Consider the following 22,776-nt stretch of genomic DNA (forward strand, 5'->3'; position numbering starts at 1 on the left):
AACTGCACATGGGGACAAAGGTCGTACTTTTTGGAGAAATGTCCTCTGGTCTGATGAAACAAAAATAGAACTGTTTGGCCATAATAACCATCGTTATGTTTGGAGGAGAAAGGGGAGGCTTGCAAGCCAAAGTTAAAGATTGGTTGCAAATGGGTCTTCCAAATGGACAATGACCCCAAGCATACTTACAAAGTTGTGGCAAAAAAACAACAACAAAAAAGTCAAGGTATTGGAGTGGCCATCACAAAGCCCTGACCTCAATACTATAGAAAATTTGTGGGCAGAACTGAAAAGGCGTGCGCGAACAAGGAGGCCTATAAAACTGACTCAGTTACACCAGCTCTGTCAGGAGGAATGGGCCAAAATTCACCCAACTTATTGTGGGAAGCTTGTGGAAGGCTACCTGAAATGTTTAATCAAGTTCAACAATTTAAAGGCAATGCTACCAAATACTAATTGAGTGTATGTAAACTTCTGACCCACTGGGAATGTGATGAAAGAAATGAAAGCTGAAATAAATCATTCTCTCTACTATTATTATGTAATTTCACATTCTTAAAATAAAGTGGTGATCCTAACTGACCTAAGACAGGGAATTTTTTACTAGGATTAAATGTCAGGAATTGTGAAAAACTGAGTTTAAATGTATTTGGCTAAGGTGTATGTAAACTTCCGACTTCAACTATAGCGTCTGTGACATCATGGGCAGTGCCATTGAGGCTATCTCCATTTTAAAGTAGTCAATTTTCTTCTTCACAATTGGCTGATCCCTCCTAATGACCCAGTAGGACATGACTCCAACTGGGTCACCAGGAGGAATCAGTTAACGAAGTTGGAAGTCCCACCCAGTTGACTTCATTAAATAGGTGGATGCCCTCAATAGCACAGCCCATTCTAACACAGCCTTTTGGCTACTAGAGGCCTCTATCATTTTCTATGCTACTAACCCATCTACCCATCCCCCTCCAACCATGTCTTTCAATCCAATTCCTGTTGCCTACTTCCTGTAGTTTTTTCCTCAGGGGTATCTGCACTGAATAACCAACCATCAATATTCTTGAATATATTTTTTTACTATTTTTAATATAAATGTAATAAGGACATTGTTTGACGTGTATCGTTTTATACTGTCATTTTGTACATGTAAATATAACCTTTATTGAACCGGATGAACTTTTTGTGTGTAAAGGAAGTAAAACATAAAAACAATATTTATTTGTAAAGATCAACTTTTTTCTGAACAGCTCTAGATTGTGAGAACACTTGAAGCATAATACTAACATTACCAAGTAAACAGTTCTATGAAAGTAACTAACAGTTAACACAAACATTTAGTATAAGTATGTGCTGTATGTGGCCCAAGCAGGAATCACACCCAAAACTAGTACTGTGCTCCATCCTACTGAGTTAATCCCATCAGGGCTTTAAAGGCAATGTCCTCATGTTCTTAGAGCTCATATTCACGGTAAACGCTGCTCAATCGGAATTGCGTTTAACAGCCGCATTGTCTACAAATCGTATTGGGACTGAACCCAGGCCTTAGTCATTGCAGGAAGGCAGGCTCTTTGCATGCTAGGTTTAGGTGCTCACTGGGAGAGCAAACATGTAAACCTGATCAAGCTCAAGTGGCGACACTCTGCTTAGGATCACACCGGACACCCCCCTAACTAACTCTCTCCTCTACCAGTCCCTGTGCCAATGACTATCTCCCCCTCTAACCACCCCCCTCACCCCTCCTGTCATCAGTTTGGGGTCAAAGGCCCGTTGGGCCCCCCCACACAGGTGTACTACTCTGCGTCCCGCTCAGGTGTCTGTCATCGAGCTCAGCAGCCACCGGGCTGACCCGAGCCACCAAAGGTATTCAACACTGGTGGTTTTTTTATTATACAATTTTTATTTTAATTTAAATTATAATACAAACAATAGTGACAACAGTTAAGACAAAGACGTTTCTTGTTGTATCATAAATGAATCATGAATATATTATAGCAAACATGGCACTTTCAAGTGGATATCCATTAAACATTCAGTCACAATTCAAAATTCTGTTTCCACAAAACACATACATGATGGATTGGAGTAACGCTAAATAAAATATATGTTATAGACAGAGCATGAGTCATTTTCTTTTTTACAGTGAATAATTAGCATAAATGTAGTGTCGCAGGTCCTCACAGTAGCTGTTCTACACATTTGAGGTCACGTGAAATGACAGTCTCAACAATCAGAATCGTTCACATCACTAAGACATGAAATGGTTCCAGGAACATCATTAAATCATTACAAAAAATGGCAGTACTGTATTTTCATGTTAGAGTTAACAGCTCAATGATTGAGAAATGTGGTCTATAAGAATGAACATTAAAATGGTAACCTGAACACTATTTTGGTATCTCAGGTAATCTCTGAATAGACTCTGATCATTTCGGTCATACCACTTCGAAATCTCCCATTACATGTCATTACCACAGGTTTAACTCCAAGTAATATGAATACAGTCAAATATGTAAAATAGACAAAAGAAATAAGAAAATACATTAGAATGTTCAAAATCACTCCATATCACTAAGCTCTTTAGTTCATAGTAGAAACATTGCAAATATTTGTATAAGTCCAAATCAATCCCAAATGGACATCCGTGAGGAATATAAAATGATCTGGTCCATTTTCCACATAGAATACCATTTTCCGCCTTGTTAAACATCTTCTGGAGACAGTGTGAAGAACTGTTCCAGACCAGACCACTACAGTCCAACTCAGAGATAAAACATTTCCAACGTTAAGGTCCAACTCCTCCAGCTGAGTTACAATAGTCAAACAACTGATCTGAGTGGCCGTGATAGGTGAAATCAATGATTGAAACTATCCAGCCCTTCCACCTGTTAGTGGCGAAGGAGGAAAGGAGACAAGGACACTAGTAGTGAATTCTACTAAATACTACAGGTATTTAATTACAGACTATTAGACGCTGTATGTCAAGGTTTGAACCAAGCAGTAATCTGTATGATGTCAAAGAGCTCTTTGGAGATCAACAAACACCCTTTTCACAAAATCCCCCTGAGAGAGAGAGGACAGATTTACTCTTTCATCACCACTGTCGTGTTCCCTCAAGCTCACACTGTGCTCTCTAATTATCTCCATTAAGAGACACTTTATAGCCACACCGAGCTTGTTGTTTCGGTAAACAGGGACTGCAAGGGCGAAGGACTTTTTTTCTCTCTTCTTCATCAAGCATAGTTCATATAACATTCAACATCCTCATAACAGCCAAGTCATCAAAGACATCATTGGGATGTGTACAATGAAAAAAAAGCAAATCTGTGTGTTCTGGAAGGAGCGTACGGGTCAGCGTATGTGTCAGGGTCTTGTAGAGAAGGATACCAGAGCTACACCTCCACCCAGCTAGGTATTATGCCCACTACTGGGAGGCTAGAGCGGGACCCTCCTCGCACCATTGTTGAACTATCCTCCTCCTCAGTGTCTGTTTCGACTGTCAACAGGACCTGGATGAGGGAGAAACACGTCAGAGAATAGATACACAAACACGTGAGCAGCTGTCGGCCAAGATGAGGTGATGTGTCCAGGTCTGGTGTGCTGTTATTCCCACTCCAAGACTATAAAATCCCACTTTATTCCCTGTCTGGAATATTGTCCAGACCAGTGCTCCACCACATATAATCCCAACAGAGTGGAATTCCAATTTCATACAGTTTCTGGAAAGGCCTTTATGGCATAATAATTCCACAAACAGAAAGTATTGAGACCCCTTGACTTTTTCCACATTTTGTTACATTACAGCCATATTCTAAAATGGATTCAATTATTTTTTTTCAAATCAATCTACACACAATACCCCTTAATGACAAAGCGAAAACAGGTTTAAACATTTTTGCACATTTATTACAAATAAAACAAATATCTTATTTACATACGTATTCATAAGTATTGCTATGAAACTCGAAATTGATCTCAAGTGCATCCTGTTTCCATTTATCATCCTTGAGATGTTTCTACAACTTTACCCAAGTCAACTTGTGGTAAATTCAATTGATTGAACGTGATTTGGAAAGGCACACACCTCTCTATGTAAGGTCCCACAGTTGACGGTGCCTATCAGAGCAAAAACCAAGCCATGAGGTCAAAGGAATTGTCCGTAGAGCTCCGAGACAGGATCCTGTCGAGGCACAGATCTGGGGAAGGATACCAAAAATGTCTGCAGCATTGAAGGCCAAACTGAGCAATCGGGGAGAAGGGCCTTGGTCAGGGATGTCACCAAGAACCAGACGGTAACTCTGACAGAGCTCCATAGTTCCTCTGTGGAACATCTCTGCAGCACTCCACCAATCAGGCCTTTATGGTAGTGGCCAGATGGAAACCACTCTTCAGTAAAAGGCACGATGGCCCACTTGGAAATTCCAAAAGGCACCTAAAGGACTCTCAGACCATGAGAAACCAGATTCTCTGGTCGGCTGAAACCAAGATTGAACTCTTTTGGTTTGAATGCCAAGCGTTACATCTGGAGGAAACCTGGCGAAGCATGGTGGTGGCAGCATCTTGCTGTGGGGATGTTTTTCAGTGGCAGGGACTGGGAGACTAGTCAGGATCGAGAGAAAGATGTATGGAGCAAAGTACAGAGAGATCCTTGGTGAAAACCTGCTCCAGAGCACTCAGGACCTCAGGAATGAGGCAAAGGTTCACCTTCTAACAGGACAACAACCCTAAGCACACAGCCAAGACAAGACAGGAGTGGCTTCGGAACAAGTGAATGTCCTTGAGTGGCCCAGCCAGAGACCGGACTTGAACCTGATTGAACATCTCAGGAGAGATCTGATCATAGCTGTGCAGCGACCCTCCCAATCCAACCTGACATAGTTTGAGAGGGTCTGCAGAGAAAATGGGAGAAACTCCCCAAATAAAGGTGGGCCAAGCTTGTAGCGTCATACCCAAGAAGACTCGAGGCTGTAATCACTGCCAAAAGGTGCTTCAACAAAGTACTGAGTAAAGGTTCTGCATACTTACAGTGCCTTGCGAAAGTATTCGGCCCCCTTGAACTTTGCGACCTTTTGCCACATTTCAGGCTTCAAACATAAAGATATAAAACTGTATTTTTTTGTGAAGAATCAACAACAAGTGGGACACAATCATGAAGTGGAACGACATTTATTGGATATTTCAAACTTTTTTAACAAATCAAAAACTGAAAAATTGGGCGTGCAAAATTATTCAGCCCCCTTAAGTTAATACTTTGTAGCGCCACCTTTTGCTGCAATTACAGCTGTAAGTCGCTTGGGGTATGTCTCTATCAGTTTTGCACATCAAGAGACTGAAATGTTTTCCCATTCCTCCTTGCAAAACAGCTCGAGCTCAGTGAGGTTGGATGGAGAGCATTTGTGAACAGCAGTTTTCAGTTCTTTCCACAGATTCTCGATTGGATTCAGGTCTGGACTTTGACTTGGCCATTCTAACACCTGGATATGTTTATTTTTGAACCATTCCATTGTAGATTTTGCTTTATGTTTTGGATCATTGTCTTGTTGGAAGACAAATCTCCGTCCCAGTCTCAGGTCTTTTGCAGACTCCATCAGGTTTTCTTCCAGAATGGTCCTGTATTTGGCTCCATCCATCTTCCCATCAATTTTAACCATCTTCCCTGTCCCTGCTGAAGAAAAGCAGGCCCAAACCAAATGTCGTTCCACTTCATGATTGTGTCCCACTTGTTGTTGATTCTTCACAAAAAAATACAGTTTTATATCTTTATGTTTGAAGCCTGAAATGTGGCAAAAGGTCGCAAAGTTCAAGGGGGCCGAATACTTTCGCAAGGCACTGTATGTCATTATGGGGTATGGTGTGTAGATTAGGGTTGCACATTTTGGGGAATATTCAGAGGTGGAATCTTTCCATGGGAATATATGAGAATTAATGGAAATATATGCAAATTAATATTAATACCATTTAAGTGTAGATGTTTTTTGCATTGGATATACAGTGGCAAGAAAAAATATGTGAACCCTTCGGAAATACCTGAATTTTTGCATAAATTGGTCATAAAATTGTATCTGAACTTCATCTAGGTCACAACAATAGACAAAACACAGTCTGCTTAAACTAATAACACACAAACAATTATACGTTTGTCTTTATTGAACATACCGTGTAAACATTCACAGTGCAGGGTGAAAAAAGTATGTGAACCCTTGGATTTAATAACTGGTTGACCCTCCTTTTGCAACAATAACCTCAACCAAACATTTTCTGTAGTTGGGGATCAGACCTGCACAATGGTCTGGAGGAATTTTGGACCATTCCTCTTTACAAAACTGATTCAGTTCAGCAATATTCTTGGGATGTCTGGTGTGAATTGCTCTCGACGTCATGCCACAGCATCTCAAATCGGGTTGAGGTCAGGACTCTGACTGGGCCACTCTTCTGTTGAAGCCATTCTCTGTTGTTGATTTACTTCTGTGTTTTGGGTCGTTGTTCTGTTGCATCACCCAACTTCGGAAGAGCTTCAATTGGCGGACAGATAGTCTAACATTATGCTGCAAAATGTCTTGATGAACCTGGGAATTCATTTTTCCGTTGATGATAGCAAGCAGTCCAGGCCCTGAGGCAGCAAAGCAGCCCCAAACCATGATGCTCCCTCAACCATAGTTTACAGTTGTGATGAGGTTTTGATGTTGGTGTGCTGTGCCTTTTGCTCTCCACACATAGTGTTGTGTGTTCCTTCCTTCCAAACAACTCAACTGTAGTTTCATCTGTCCACAGAATATTTTGCCAGTAGCGCTATGGAACATCCAGGTGTACCTTTGCCAACTTCAGACGTGCAGCAATGTTTTTTTTTGGACAGCAGTGGCTTCTTCCGTGGTGTCTTCCCATGAACACCATTCTTGTTTAGTGTTTTACGTATCGTAAACTCGTCAACAGAGATGTTAGCATGTTACAGAGATTTCTGTAAGTCTTTAGCTGACACTCTAGGATTCTTCCTCATTGAGCATTCTGCGCTGTGCTTTTGCAGTCATCTTTGCAGGACGGCCACTTCTAGGGATGGTAGCAACAGTGCTGAACTTTCTCCATTTATAGAAAATGTGTCTTACTGTGGACTGATGAACATCAAGGCATTTAGAGATACTTTTGCAACCCTTTCCAGCTTTATGCAAGTCAACAATTCTTAATCTTTGCCTCCCGGGTGGCGCAGTGGTTAAGGGCGCTGTACTGCAGCGCCAGTTGTGCCATCAGAGTCCCTGGGTTCGCGCCCAGGCTCTGTCGTAACCGGCCGCGACCGGGAGGTCCGTGGGGCGACGCACAATTGGCCTAGCGTCGCACGGGTTAGGGAGGGCTTGGTCGGTAGGGGTGTCCTTGTCTCATCGCGCACCAGCGACTCCTGTGGCAGGCTGGGCGCAGTGTGCGCTAACCAAGGTGGCCGGGTGCACGGTGTTTCCTCCGGCGCATTGGTGCGGCTGGCTTCCGGGTTGGATGCGTGCTGTGTTAAGAAGCAGCGCGGTTGGGTTGTGTATCGGAGGACGCATGACTTTCAACCTTCGTCTCTCCCGAGCCCGTACGGGAGTTGTAGCGATGAGACAAGATAGTAGCTACTACCACGAAATTGGGGAGAAAAAAGGGGGTAAAATTTAAAAAAAAATTTAAAATCTTAATCTTCTAGGTCTTCTGAGATCTCTTTTGTTCTTTTGTTAACAGTGGGTTAACTGCATCACATCAGGAAATGCTTCTTGTGAATAGCAAACTCAAATGTTGTGAGTGTTTATTAAAGGGCAATGCAGCTCTAACCAACATCTCCAATCTCGTCTCAAGGTTAGCTGACTCCTGAATCAAATTAGCTTTTGGAGAAGCCTTAGGGGTTCACATACCTTTTCCAACCTACACTGCGAATGTTTAAATTATGCATTCAATATAGGCAAGAAAAATACAATAATTTGTGTATTATTAGTTTAGGCACACTATGTTTGTCTATTGTTGTGACTAAGATGAAGATCCAATTTGATGACCAATTTATGCAGAAATCCAGGTCATTCCAAAGGGTTCACATACTTTTTCTTGCTACTGTATTTACCATATAATTTGTAGACAGAAACAAACATTTTACCTTAACATATGTAGACAATTGCAAATGATTAAATTAAAATGGGATGATTTCACTAAACAACAAAAGAAATGGAATATTGAATTGCATCCCCCAAAAACATTCTCAACATACATCTGTAAAATGGTAGTCTAGAAACTAAAGCTTTGGTTGTCTTCCTCTCAGGCTTCCGTGTCTTCTCCCTGGACCTCCTCAATGTTCACCTCTTGAACAGACTCTGAGGCCTAATCTTCACTGTCACTTTCCAACCTTGTTGAGGATGGCTCGTTGTCAGGCTCAAAAAGCTTCAAATTTTCCCGGATGGCCAACATTTTTTCAACCCTTGTATTGGTCAGCCTGTTACGTGCTTTGGTGTGTGTGTTCCCAAACAAAGACAAGTTGCGCTCTGAGGCGGCTGATGTTGGTGGGATTTGGAGGATTTTTTATTTAACTAGGCAAGTAAGTTAAGAACAAATTCTTATTTACAATGAAGGCCTAGGAACAGTGGGTTAACTGCCTTGTTCAGGGGCAGAACGACAGATTTTTACCTTGTCAGCTCGTGGATTCAACCTAGCAACCTTTCTATTACTGGCCCAACGCTCTAACCACCTGCCGCCCGATGATGGAGGCAACAGGGGAAAGAGCCTCAGATCCACAAAGTCCCTTCCACCAGGTGTCTGATGAGATATGTTGGCACGACTGCCATATCTCCATCCCAAAGCCCTTGCTTGGAAGTGTCCTTCGCCAGACTGCCAAGAAGCTTGCCCTCATCCAGGCCAAGGTGGCGAGACACAGTAGTGATGACATAGCCCTTGTTGATCTCTGCACCAGACAGGATACTCTTGCCAGCATACTTGGGGGTCCAACATGTATGCTGCGGAGTGTATGGGATTCAGGCAGAAGTCTTCACGCTTTGATGCATTTCAGAACTGCAGTTTCCTCTGCTTGGAGCAACAGTGAAGTGGGCAGGGCAGTACGGATTTCTTCCCCTACATCTGCAAGCAGAGTCTGAACATCAGACAGGATGGCATGGTCTCCCTCAATTCGTGCAATGGCTACTGCTATAAGTTTCAGGAGTTTCAGGCTGCTTACCACGCTCTCCCAAAATACATCATCCAGGATGATCCTCTTGATGGGGCGATGTCCATATCGGCAGATTGTGATATGGCCATTTCTTAGAAAGATTCCGTCCCCTTCATGAGACTGTCAAACATGATGACAACACCACCCCAACAGGTGTTGTTGGGCAGCTTCAATGTGGTGCTCTTATTCTTCTCACTTTGCTTGGTGAGGTAGATTGCTACTATAAAACTTGATGACCCTTCACATACCTAACCATTTCCTTAGATCTCTTGTAGATTGTATCCATTGTTTTCAGTTCCATGATGTCCTTGAGGTGCAGATTCAATGCATGAGCAGCACAGCCAATGAGTGTGATGTGACGGTAAGACTTCTCCACTTTAGACCAAGCAGCCTTCATGTTCGCAGCATTGTCTGTCACCAGTGCAAATACCTTCTGTGGTCCAAGGTCATTGATGACTGTGAGTAGATAAAGCATGTCTGGTTGGAGGTGTGCATGCTGGGCAAAGAACATTCAGAAATATCTTCCAATACACATTGCCTGTGAGCATCAGAGGTGAACCAGTTGCATACACAGCTCGAGCAAGACATTCATCAACATCCCTGACTATGTTCCTCCATTGAGACAAAACAACTTCTGATTCCAGGAGGACCATGAGCTGTTGCTATCGATAAGGTGTCTGGTTAATAATTTTCGCCTTGAATAGAAGTAGAGGGATTTTTGTCAGAGGTTGCTTGTTGTGAGTGCTGAGAGAACTTTATGCACTTGGCCAGATGATTCTCCATCTTTGTTGCATTCTTCCCATATGATTTGGCACAGTATTTGCAAATGTTCACAGCTTTTCCATCTACATTAGCTGCAGTGAAATGTCTCCACACATCAGATAGTGCCCGTGGCATTTTCCTGTAAAAAAAGTGTAGAAAATAAATAAAAATGCTATTCCATGTACAGATAAATAGTTAAGCAGTTAGATTTAACAACCCCTTTGTAAGATAAATGTTTTAAAATGTAACATGTATGGAAACAGGTGAATTAACACTCAGTTAGCAGGCTTAAGCAAGCTGAAACCCACATGGTAGCAAAAACTAACTAGCAGAAATTGTTAACAAGTTACAAATGATTTAAAAACACTCTTTGCTGTAGGCTACTATTTACTAGTTAACAAAAAAAATAATGTATGTCATAAAATATATTCACCCCACCCAGTATTATAATCAAAACTTACCAGAAAGTATGTAGTCCTTGGCTTAGACGGTGTAGTAGTGTGGGCTCAATAGCATCTCATTAGTGTGCAAGATCTTGAGAATCAGCTGTGATGGAAGAATGCACTGTGCATGCAGAGGGTTGCAATTCCATTGAATTGGGAATAGTTTAACCAAAATATGCCACAAGACCTAGAATTTCCTTGTGTATTCCACATAAAAAAAGGTTCATAAGCTAACTTCTTTGATGAATTTGAGCAAAATTCCCAGGCTTAACTTCCCATGGAAAATTTCTGGAAAAATTCCAGAAATTTACCGGAAAGCTTCTGACACTTTGCAACCCTAGCGTAGATTGATGAGGGAAAAAAATAAGTAAATCCATTTTAGAATAAGGCTATAACGTAACAAAATGTGGAAAAAGTCATGGGGTTTGAATATTTTCCGAATGCACTGTATGCGGGATACAGAGACATCTTGGATGAGATGATGGTAGTGTGTGCATGCATGTGTGCGAGTGTGTGTGCACAATGCAGACATCTTGGATGAGATTATAGTAATGGGAGAAGCAGAGGCAGAAAGGGGGCTTGCCCAGCCTTCCTCTCTCCCCAATATGAGGTCAATCCCAAATAAATCTTCATTCAGTTACACTCAAACCAAGAGGCCAGACTATCGATCCTGTGTCTGTGTTTCTCAAACATTTTGTTGTGATAAAAGTAAAACAGCCTACTCTGAACACCATATGGCCACAGCTGACCATGGATGAAATCCTTTCCAAACACTATCCTACAGACCGTGTCGGGAACTGAAATCAAACTCGTTGCACACAGACACACAGCCCAACCAAACTCCAACAGTTCTCCCTAATCAATGCCCTCCTCTCTCCCATGGATATAGAGGGAGAGAACTATCTTCCCCTCCTCTTTTCATGACATCAACGAATGGAAATTAATTCCAAATGTCACTTTTATTCCCGGGATGAAGGGATGATTTGTTGCTGCTTGGCAGAGTACCAGGGACGAGGAGGGAGAGAGAAACACTGCCAGTCTGTCATCATCATTGTGACTCCAGAGGGAGGGTTAGAAAGAGAGAGAGGACAGAGAGAGTGTACAGTAACACATTGAATGCGCTGGAGGAGGGCAATTCTGTCCGATTACCCAACACAGAAGGCTTCTGTCGACAGTCTCACTACTCCAATATACAGTACATGATTTCACAGCCACTCAAATGGAACACTATACACCCACTGGAGACAGTTAACTAATATCATAATGACATCACTATTCACCACCTACTAACTGTTCTCCCACCAAATACAATTCTCACAATGGATCAAATGAAACAATGTGATCACACACTTACGGTAGACTACATCAACAGATTAGGAGCAACTCTACAACACAGAAGACACTTGACTCAACGATGTGACAATGGTCTGGCCGATCTAGCTCCATACATCCATCACTCGTGTCTTACCAAACAAGGAATGCCAATAACATTGCTGTGATAATCAGACTCTTATTTTCCAGAACAACAGGGACAAGCAGGACATGGACTCCATTTCACACGATCCAACTCGGGTAACGGACCCACAGAGAAACAACACCACAAATTGACGGGACAAAACGGAGACAAACAAAAATGGAGTGAAAGGGGGAGAGGAGGTTGAGGGGGGGGGGTTCCCTGACTCAGTCTTTCCTTGACAGTAACTATGTGGGCCAGTTGCCCTTTAGACCGACCCAGAAAGCAGTGTGTGTGTGTGTGTGTGTGGGGTGGAAGCCCCCATAAAACAGGTGCAGACAGGCTAAATCACTGTGACGGACATCTATCATAACTCACACACACACACTCCGTTTCTTTTCTTTCTCAACAAACACAGACGTCATGAGCCACTGTCCCATGGGGATGTGGAGTGTTGTCATTTTTGGTGGGAAAGTCTCTCTTACACCCATGGGCTTTAATGTTTTATCATCAAACGGCATCCCTTCATGATCCCACAGAGCAGTAGCACTCAGAGATCTGCAGTCCCCTCTTATGGTTAACTGTAGGGCTGGCCCCAATTCTTTGACTGGTCGATTGTTTGGGAGATAGGCTGGCAACCAAGATTATTTAGTCGAACAGTAGCAAATATACACTACATGACCAAAAGTATATGGACACCTGCTAGTCAAACATCTCATTCCAAAATCATGGGCATTAAATGGAGTTGGTCCCTCCTTTGCTGCTATAACAGCCCTCACTCTTCTGGGAAGGCTTTCCGCTAGACGTTGGAACATTGAATGGAAGCAAGTACCCGCAGTAGCCTCAAGAGCATTAGTGAGGTCGGGCACTGATGTTGGGCAATTAGCCCTGGCTCACAGTCAGCGTTCCAAATCATCCCAAAGGTGTTTGATGTAGTTGAGGCCAGGGCTCTGTGCAGGCCAGTCAAGTTCTTCCACACCATTTCTGTATGGACCTCGCTTTGTGCACGGGGGCATTGTCATGCTGAAACAGGAAAGGGCCTTCCCCAAACTGTTGCCACAAAGTTGGAAGCACAGAATCATCTAGAATATTATTGTATGTTGTGTTAAAATTTCCGTTCACTGGAACTAAGGGGCCTAGCCCGAACCATGAAAAACAGCCCCAGACCATTATTCCTCCTCCACCAAACTTTACAGTTGGCACTATGCATTGGGGCAGGTAGCGTTCTCATGACATCCGCCAAACCCAGATTATTTTGTCGCACTGCAAGATGGAGTCCAATGGCGGCGAGCTTTACACCACTCCAGCCGACAGACGCTTGGGCATTGCGCATGGTGATCTTAGGCTTGTGCGCGCCATGTAAACCCATTTCATGAAGCTCCCGACTAACAGTTATGTGCTGACGTTGCTTCCAAAGGCAGTTTGGAACTTGGAATTGAGTGTTGCAACAGAGGAAAGACGATTTTTACACACTACAGCAATCAGGCGGTTCCGTTCTGTGAGTTTTTGTGGCCTACCATCTCGCGGCTGAGCTGTTGTTGCGCCTAGTTTCCACTTCACAATAACAGCACTTAAAGTTGACCAGGGCAGCTCTAGCAGGGTAGAAATGTTACAAACTGACTTGTTGGAAAGGTGGAATCCTATGACGGCGCCACGTTGAAAGTCACTGAACTCTTCACTACGGGTCTATTGAGATTGCATAGCTGTGTGCTCGAACAAGTGTGGCTGAAATAGCCGAATCCACACATATATAAAAAAAATTAAAATGAATGGCACACGAGACACCGGTCTTATTCGTGCCCATCCCAGTGAACTAATCCATTACGGAGGCCGAGACTAATCCATTGCGGAGGCCGCGGGGTGGCACAGTCTAAGAGGAGGAGTGTGGCTGCACCTGATTACACATAGAAGTAGGTCTATAGGCTACCTGGTCTGTGTGCAAACGTAGGCATATAAATGTGCCCATTTGGAGATCTGATAGTATTTCTGATTGTGCATTAAACCAATCACTAATGAGCTGCAGAGCTTCTCAGCGTAATTTTTTTCCCCACCTCAAACAGCAAGCAAACAAATTGTTTTTACATGAATTGAAAATGACAATTCCCCAATGTATTTAAAAGAACATCTTTCCAGCTCTCTCCCTTTCAATAACCACTCAGCGTGAAAGGGAAAAATGTCATGCTCTGACCCAGTGGAAACATCATAAAAATAGGCCAACCTGATTACTTCTTATCCCTTACGCAAATAGCCTACTGCTGTGTCTGTTCCGAGCTCACTAGCATGGACGACTTTGAGGGCCCAAAATATTTTATACAATGTTGCAAGGAGTTTCAGTCCAGACCCAAGTTAAATAGTTTATACAATGTTTCAAGTTCGCTGCAGACAGGCCATGCGTAGCCAATGTGATTTATAGGATATTCATTTTTAAAATCAGGACATTTTCTACCTGCGGGCAGCAATGTTTTTATTTGTTGGCTCTATAGGCTATTTTTACATAGTTGGCAATGGCAAAAAATTGACTTTTTAGGTTTGTATCATTTTCTTTTAGGTGGAATTTTGATTAACCACATGACAATGATTTTGAGGTACGAAGACGTTTTTATAAATGAAAATGTTCCACAAAAAGGTGCATATGAAAACCATAACTGGCACGCAGATCGGTAGAAATGGTAGGATAAATTGGCATTCCACATGAAAAATGTTGCCGACTCCTTGTGTAGCCTATTACCGGCAACTTCAGGAGAGTAACGGCAGAATCTGCTAAAACCATTAGGAGCGGGAGGAGGAGGGTCGGGACAGGTTAAGGTTTTTTTCTTCTGGTTATCGTGATCTCTGGCCCCCTCTTCAGTCATTTGTGTCTTATTTCATCAAACAGTGATCTTAAAGTATCAGACAAGCTCAATGCATATAGATCTGATTTTATTAAAAACACATATGGTGTTTCTATACATGGAAAAATACACGTTTTAAAATTGGTCGAAAGAACAGATGGCTTTCGGTCGACCAAGATTTTTTTTTTTTTTTTTTAGTCGGGGACATCTCTAGTTAACTGACTCTCACCCGTGACTCGTCGCCGGTAACCCACGGTGCCGTGGAGTCGACCTTGGTCGAGGAGTCGCAGGAGTCGACCAGGCTCTTCAGAGTCTTGTACTTCCTCATCATCAGACTGTCCACCACCCAGAACATGATGGACTACAGAGGGTCACACAGAGAACAAACTCAGTCAGTAGAACCGGTGCAGTGGTGGACGCAGAATGATCACTGTAGCCTAGTAAGCCTGCATACTGTATTCTGTAAACTTTATGCAGGTTTTCTATCCAGAAATAGAAGCTTTATGCACTGTCTGGGACACTACATATACCACAGGAGGTTTGTGGTGCCTTAAATTGGGGAGGACGGCTCATAGTAATGGCAGGAATGGAATGAAAAGAACTCAAACTCATGGTTTCCATGCGTTTGATACCATTCCATTCACTCCAATCCAGCCATTATTATGAGCCGTCCTCCCCTCAGCAGCGTCCTGTGACGTATACACAACATTATGCAGAGCGTTGAGACTGAAGGTGAGACTCACGTTGACAATGAAGGGCACGATGAGCATGACCAACACAAGCTCCACCTGAGGGTTAGGGATGTAGTCCAGCAACACAGACTGCAGCTGGAACATCAGCGCGCAGAGAAACACAGCGTCACAACACACACACTTTCACACACACTTGTACTGAAAAAAGCTAAACAACTCTTCAAGAGAGGAGCAGTGAACATAGCAACAATGACCCTAAAACACAAAGGTGATCCACAGCCTCAAACAAATAATCAACCAAACAAGACCCTAGTCCCAGAGGCCGGATGATATTCATTTGGCTGAAGGTCAATGTTCCCATTCTGTTCAAAGGACAACTCTTTCTCTTTGTTCTCTCCAAAACCTTTCATCCTCCCTTTGTTTTTCAGGCTTGACTTTTTGTTGACTTTAAATTGTCACCAGAGATTTCAAACACAGCACAGAGAAGAAAGAACATGGCTGACACTTCCGCTCTCTCCCTCAAGTGGGTAGTCTCTCAGTTTTCTCAGGATCTGGGTTAGCCCATGTCCCTGGAGCAGGTGATTGTGGGTATGGTGGGCCTACTCACGTTGGTCCATCCAGGAATGAGCAGGACCAAGCTGACTACACTCTTCTCCAGGACCATGATGAGAAGGTAGACACCACACTGACCGAGCCATGCTGCAGCCTGGGGAGGGTCACCTGGTGAGACAGAACAGACCATTACTTAATGACCACACTGCAACTACATACACTGACCAACGGACTCAGATCGTCACCTGGGGAAGATCAGCCATAGAGAGGATGACGCCAGACTGCCACAGCCACACATTGGCATTCATACACACAGAGACACACAAAAACCCACAAACTCAGTGTTCTGGTCTAAACACGTCCCCACGTGTACTATTTGCATCTCTCTTTCATCTCAGTGTACACAGACAGGGACATGTCTCTGTCATTAACAAACCCTCTCCAAGCCTGGGAACACCGCAGAAACAGACAGACGAGAGCGACACAAAACAAGAGAGAAAGAGAAGTGAGACAGCAGAGAGAAAGGTATGCGAGAAATTGCGAGAAAAAAAAAGAAGGCAAAAGACAACGCCTGCCATGATTGCATGTTGTCCAACTCTTTAAGAGGACAGAGTGGGTTTACACAAACAGCTAAATGTCTTACTATTTGTTTAGTTCTCAGGACTAATAGTTATGACAGAGACAGTATTTCTAGCAAGCTTTTGGGGGAAAGGTCAGCACACAGAGGGAGCGTGATACAGATCAGATGGAAACTAAAAGCCCACTAAAATATTTGGCCAGTGGTCAAGGCACAGCTGCATTTACAATCCGTTGGATCATAATAGTCAATGGAAAAACCAGCATGAAACAGAACCATGTGCAGATACAGGAGAAAAATGACCTCGTGGAATACAGTAGATTAACAGACTAACATTTAAAATCTTATTTTGGTTCTGTATTCCGATTCAAATTTATGGACGGAACGAGTGCAGCAATTGGCGAGAACTTAATCCCACACTATTGCCACCCTCGCCCTTCGGAGGATGTTTTTCATGCAATATTCTCATGAGCCTACAGCGGCCTCCAGTGGTGAAAGGAAGAAGAGTCAACCTTCATGACATATTCCGAAAATTAACTGGCACAACCCTCTCCAATGACACAGTCAAAGAGCAGTAGAAGTCACTGCTTTGGCCAACCTCCAAACATTTGACAAGACCTAAACAGATGTCTAGGAGACTCACCGTATTCTCCAAAGGTGAGCAGTGTGAACTGCTTGTACTCCACGATCCTGGAGACAACCTTGACCCCCGCCCAGATGACCAGCATGCCTAGCGTGGCATCGAGCAGGAAGTTAATCAGATACCTGTGGAAACCCACCAGGAAGCCGGTCAATTATTTGACATGGGGCAAAAGGTAGCCTAGCGGATAGAGCGTTGGGAAAGTAACCGAAAGGTCAGTGGTTGGAATACCCGAGTCGACAAGGTGAAAAATCTGTCAATGTGTCCTTGAGCAAGGCACTTGCTACACATACTACTATGGTTGACCGTGTAAAACAACACATTTCACTGCACCCATCTGCGGTATGTGACAACAGAACACCTTATTTATTTATCATAATGATTGGTTGAGACTTTAGATTGGCAGGTGGTTTCTGCCAACCTGTCCAATCACAGCTATGGACTCACAGGGAACAGGGGTCCATTTCTGTGAGGTTGGAGAGGAACACATTGGCGAAGTGGATGAAGAGAGCGCCAATGGCCTGCTTGGACGTGTCATAAAACCTGTAGAGATGGGGTGAAATGTAGGATGGGCATCACCATGGTGACTTGTAATAGCCAGATACATAAGAGTCAAGCAACAAACATTGACATCTCTGAATCTAATAGAATATATGATCCTCAGCCATGTGATCAACCGACGGTCTCCTGTTCTTTCCTGGGGGTTTGATACAGACTCTGATAAGAAATAGTCATAAAAACACCACTCTCACCAGATCCTCCATGGTCTTCTGACCCCTACGGGCTCATGGAACCTCTTCACTGTAGACAGAGAGAGACGCAGTGAGAGAGAGACAGCCATAGAAGAGTGAAAAACGCTATATTTGTGTGTGTGTGTGTGTGTGTACATGTCCTCTGTGGGTCCAGGAGAGATGGATAAAGAAAGGCACAGTCAGAACCACATGCTCCCTTAGTCCACCCATCCCCATCAGGACACTGGTAGCTCAGGGCTACGTGTCTAACAGGAACCCACTGTTCCTCTCTCCCCAGCTAACACAAGGTCTGAGTGTGTGACTGTTCACATACCAATCATCATGTTGTGGCTGCAGTTGGACTCATTATCACCCAAAAACTATCTGAAGGTTAGAATGCAAAGCCAGAATTGGTGCCTGGCATAAAATGATAGCAACTGTATCCTAGAACTCTGGCACACAAAAGGTGTGGCCAGTGGTCTGTCAATGGGAGGAAGTCACCAAAATAGCCAAGAGGAAGAGGACTCTAAACAAAGATGGACGCATCTTGCCAAGCAGAGGAGAGGCATTGAGATGGACAATGTAGCTCTGCAGTGCATACCAGTGCAGCGCTTGGCTGAGTAGACCCTTGATTTTCAGACTTGGGTACTCTGGCTGGTAAAGTACTTACATGCTGGCTAAATATGGATATTCTTACTAATAAGTAACTGCGAGGAGGTCAAAGCTAATTGATCCTCCACTCACCTTTAGAGTCTGACCCCTTTCTGTCATAAATCACTCTGTTGTAAAGTACATGACTACAAAATGTCATCTCACTGTAGACAGAGATATAGACAGAGCCTCTTATATTCAAAAAGACATTTATATATTCTGTAGGATTCTATGACAACCCTCTCAAAACTGTTTTTTTTTTCACATCATACAGCATAAAACGTTCACCCCTGTCTTGAAGAGGCATTTCAATAATAAGAATAATACAAATAAAACGGGTTTATAGATTGTAGACTTATAAACTACTTGTAAAGAATAGTCTAATAGTTATAGGATACATTCGAGATCGTTTACATGTGTGTTGATATGCCACTGATGACGGCTACCAGCGGCGTTGAATATTTTAAACCTGGCACATAAAAGGATATGGGAAACATTCTTATAATACACTATTTAAATGGAATTATAATATAATTATATATGCATTATCAGTCTTATAAAGTGCAACAGCAGCCAATCAGATAGAAACGTCAAATAGCATAAACAAACAAACTGCCACGTGCTCATAGATGGAGTGTAGCTCTGCAGTAGATAACAGTGCGGTGCTTGGCTGAGCAGACCCTTGATGTTCCCTTTAGAAGTGATTTTTAAGTATTTTATTTGAAACATGATCTTCTATTTCGAAACAATAAGTTAGCCTATACAATTATAAACTATTGAAACATTGTTACGTTCTCTTCTGAAAGATACTCACCCATCAATGTGCTGAAGGCAACTATGGCCAGCAACCCTTGAATCAAGACTCCGAATCTGTTTGTCAAAGCCCCGTTATCGCATCCCTGAGGATTCGTCTTCGTAATGTCTGACATGTTCGAAATCTCAAAAGCTGCATTATTAAATAGTCTTTTGACCAGAAAAACACCATTGTATCCGTAAATGTCCATGTCGAATACTTTAAAAACACCCGTGTCAGACAAAGGACAGGGGGCACTTCCCCTGTTGTTTGCGAGGAGAAATTCCGTAATATCCTCAAGAAAAACAAAACAACGAATTTGCCATGCTATCACTGCTCAATGTCTCTCTCGTGAAGTTAATACAAAAGTATTTTTCGAACTAAAAAAAGTCCTCGAAAATGTGAAAACTAAAGTTCGGAACAGGGGTAATTGTTCTACTCCATATCAAATGTTTTTGAGAGCGACAACACCGCAAAATGAGTGATTCTGACGTCACCTCCTGCTGTTGAATTCCTTGGATCTCTCTCTGCGAGCTCAGGCGGTCTTTGTTCCTTTTGTTAATGCAGTCACACGCCCCTGTCTCCGCAGTAGGGGGCCATCCAATGTCCCAAGCCCCATTTGAAATACTCTTTATCAGTTACCACGTTCTAATCACATGTAGGCTATAGAGTTTTGGGCTATAATTTAATCTAAATGGACAACCTTTGTAATATGAATTATCTATAATACAGCAGTCAGATGATGTGTCCTACACACGATGAGAGACAACAATAGTGGATTTAACACTTAAGCGTTGAGGTAGTCATTTTGAGTGCAAGTTAATTATATTTAAATATCTCTGCGGTTTTTAAACGAATGCCACCCTACGTCATTTACTTTTCCTACGTAAGTATATTTATCACATGCATTTGTTTTTAGAATTTCGAGATCAGAAACAGAATTTGTGTCATATCCAGTTATCCAATACGGACATGTATTTCTTTCTTCTTCTCATTCACCAGCAGTCAGCCTGCTCAGTTGATGATGGCCCATCTAAACTACACCTAAACTATATTGAACATTATTTCACAAATCTAATAATAGAGTTGGTCTAAATACAAAATTAAATTGGCAATAATCTGATGGGTGACAATATTGTCAATTGTCAAGTTGAATATGAAGAGACATTGCAGTTTAGTTGGAAATTGACACAGAGGCAGGGAAACAGAGCACCAAAAAGTGACTTTTTCAAATCCTCTGAGGCTCATACAGAGTTACATGCAGGTAAGACCCTTTGACGTCTATACACTATCAGAAAGAGCAGATTCTGAGGTTTCCAAAACACTTACCTTTGCCAAATAATAAAAAAAATATAAGAGATTATCTCTATTTCAAAATGTCACCTTTTCCAAGAATAACTGTTCCATGTGCACCACAGATAGCCTACACTAACATAAACCAATGAAAATGCTCTTTCATTTGTTTTATTGGGTAACATATTCTAATGTTACCCAAACCTTCATAAAACACAACCAAATGATTATTTGTGCAATAGTATATGAAATGTATTTATAAGACTGTTATTTTGCAGTCAGAATAACTACTCATTGGCTCAAAGTGGAATCCCCAAAGCCTTTCAAGTGTTAATAAGCAACACGGATTTTGAATGGCCTTTAGTTGGAGATTAAGGGGCTGTGTGCATTAGTGCCTTGTCATGAAGCCACTATTGTCCAGTTATGGAATGATGAGGAAGTTGGCATCTAATTAATTACTGATTAATTACTTATTCAATCAAATGCCATAGCCTGTGGGTTTGCAATAGGCCTATGGTATTTCATTCAATCCAATGGTTTATGATAGGCCTACTCCATGGTCATTGTCAAGGCAGGCTAGATGAATTTGGGAGTTATTGAGATATAGAGACAAACCATCACTTTTCTTCTGACTGGCACACAGACAAAGGGCAGTGGCCCGTGCAATGCATGCGTCGCACGTGGGGGATAATCCGTTCCCCCGCGCACTTGTTAAAACCTCTTCTCTGGCAGATTAAACCGCGCGCTACAAACCAACCATCTGTCACCAGCACCTCACCACCACGTGCACACGCACACTTCCCTCCACTGGGATGGACCCGGAGGCGCGAAGCCGCGGAGAGGCATTCGCTTCACCAGAGGGGTGCGGATGAGGCCGGTGGTGGCTAGGCAACTCAGACTATTCGGTAGGCCTATTTTTTTGTTTGAGTTGCAAGTGGAAGATGATGCTCATTCATTCTAACACTGTTATGGGATGATGACAGCCGAAGGAGGTTGCAGGAATTCCCAAAATCATGATCCAACAAGTAGGTCTATATTGCGCAATTTAGATTTTGCATTATTGTTCCGCAATTTAAAACAAATGATTTACTCACAGTCTGGCCTAAAACCTCCACCATACACTGTTGAAGCTATAGTTTTCAAACAATCATACATAGTTTTAATGTACATTTATTTAGTCAAAAAGAATATCCTCATAAGATATGATACCCAGTTCAAGACAGTTTAAAATGTGTTCTATTTTATACCCTTATCATGTCTGTCTATTCCCATTCAGTTGGCGAGTGGGCCTACACACGCTCTACCACTAGAGGATAGTATTGACTACAGTAATATTTGAACGCTATAACAATTATTTGATGAAAGGGTTCATCTTCCGAATAGAGTAGCCATGGTAAATATGTGTCAATAAGTGAGAGCAATAAAATGATGACAGTCACTTCAGTACATCAGGCATTTCCAAAAAAATGTAACAGGACAATAGGCCTGCTTCTAATGCAATATCCATTGAATGCAATGCGTTTGTTACATAGTCAGGAAGAAACCCTGGTCATATTATGACTTAAACTTAAAATGTTCATGCCTTGCTGAGTTGCCTTCAATTCGGGACTTTGGACACATGGGCCGAACTGGGACCATATGAAGCCCTTGTACCCCAATTTGCTTCTGGACCACATGAATACAAGGGTTTGGTTGACTGACAGAATGATCATGAGATACTCACTTTTATCAATGCATTGCTTATCAATGAATGTCAATGTTTTTTTATCTCATGTATGCTACTCTAAGTGTTTTAATAAAGTGCATAAACGTTTTCAGTTTTCAGTCAAGCGGAAACAGTTTCGACTTTATGCACTAACATTACAAAAACAACACAAACAGAGCTGTTAAAAAACTATACATTTTTGACTTATCTTTTAAATGAATACCATGAAATAAATACTACTTCTGTGCAGTATGTGACACTGAATTCCCTTGTAATCGGTAAGACATTCTGTCTCTCGTGCACACTAAACTTTGAGTTACGTTTCATTATATGTTGAATAGTATAATTTGTAATAAAAGCACACAATTAACCGAAAGAAAAGGTTAGTATGTCAAGACACGACTGTAACAGTCCGATACAGTGCCAATGGAATTCTCAAAGAAGGGGGTAGCACATGCATAGGCCTATACATTCGTTCATTTATTTTAAAGTT

At 42.4% G+C, this 22,776-nt stretch overlaps 1 protein-coding gene across 1 annotated transcript; it reads right to left on the reverse strand.

Annotated features, from left to right (window-relative positions):
• Positions 1-1,953: 1,953 nt before the first annotated feature.
• On the reverse strand, positions 1,954-19,822 carry LOC110500129 (store-operated calcium entry regulator STIMATE). The gene is made up of 8 exons (XM_021577307.2): positions 19,307-19,822; positions 17,863-17,911; positions 17,558-17,653; positions 17,114-17,235; positions 15,949-16,061; positions 15,393-15,476; positions 14,879-15,010; positions 1,954-3,503 (listed from the first exon to the last, which is right to left on the reverse strand). Exons 1-8 carry the CDS (start codon positions 19,494-19,496, stop codon positions 3,387-3,389), a joined length of 903 nt encoding a protein of 300 aa, XP_021432982.1. The 5' UTR covers positions 19,497-19,822; the 3' UTR covers positions 1,954-3,386.
• Positions 19,823-22,776: the final 2,954 nt, after the last annotated feature.

The sequence above is a fragment of the Oncorhynchus mykiss genome, chromosome 21 (genome assembly GCF_013265735.2).
Source record: "Oncorhynchus mykiss isolate Arlee chromosome 21, USDA_OmykA_1.1, whole genome shotgun sequence".
In the NCBI taxonomy this organism is placed as follows: domain Eukaryota; kingdom Metazoa; phylum Chordata; class Actinopteri; order Salmoniformes; family Salmonidae; genus Oncorhynchus; species Oncorhynchus mykiss.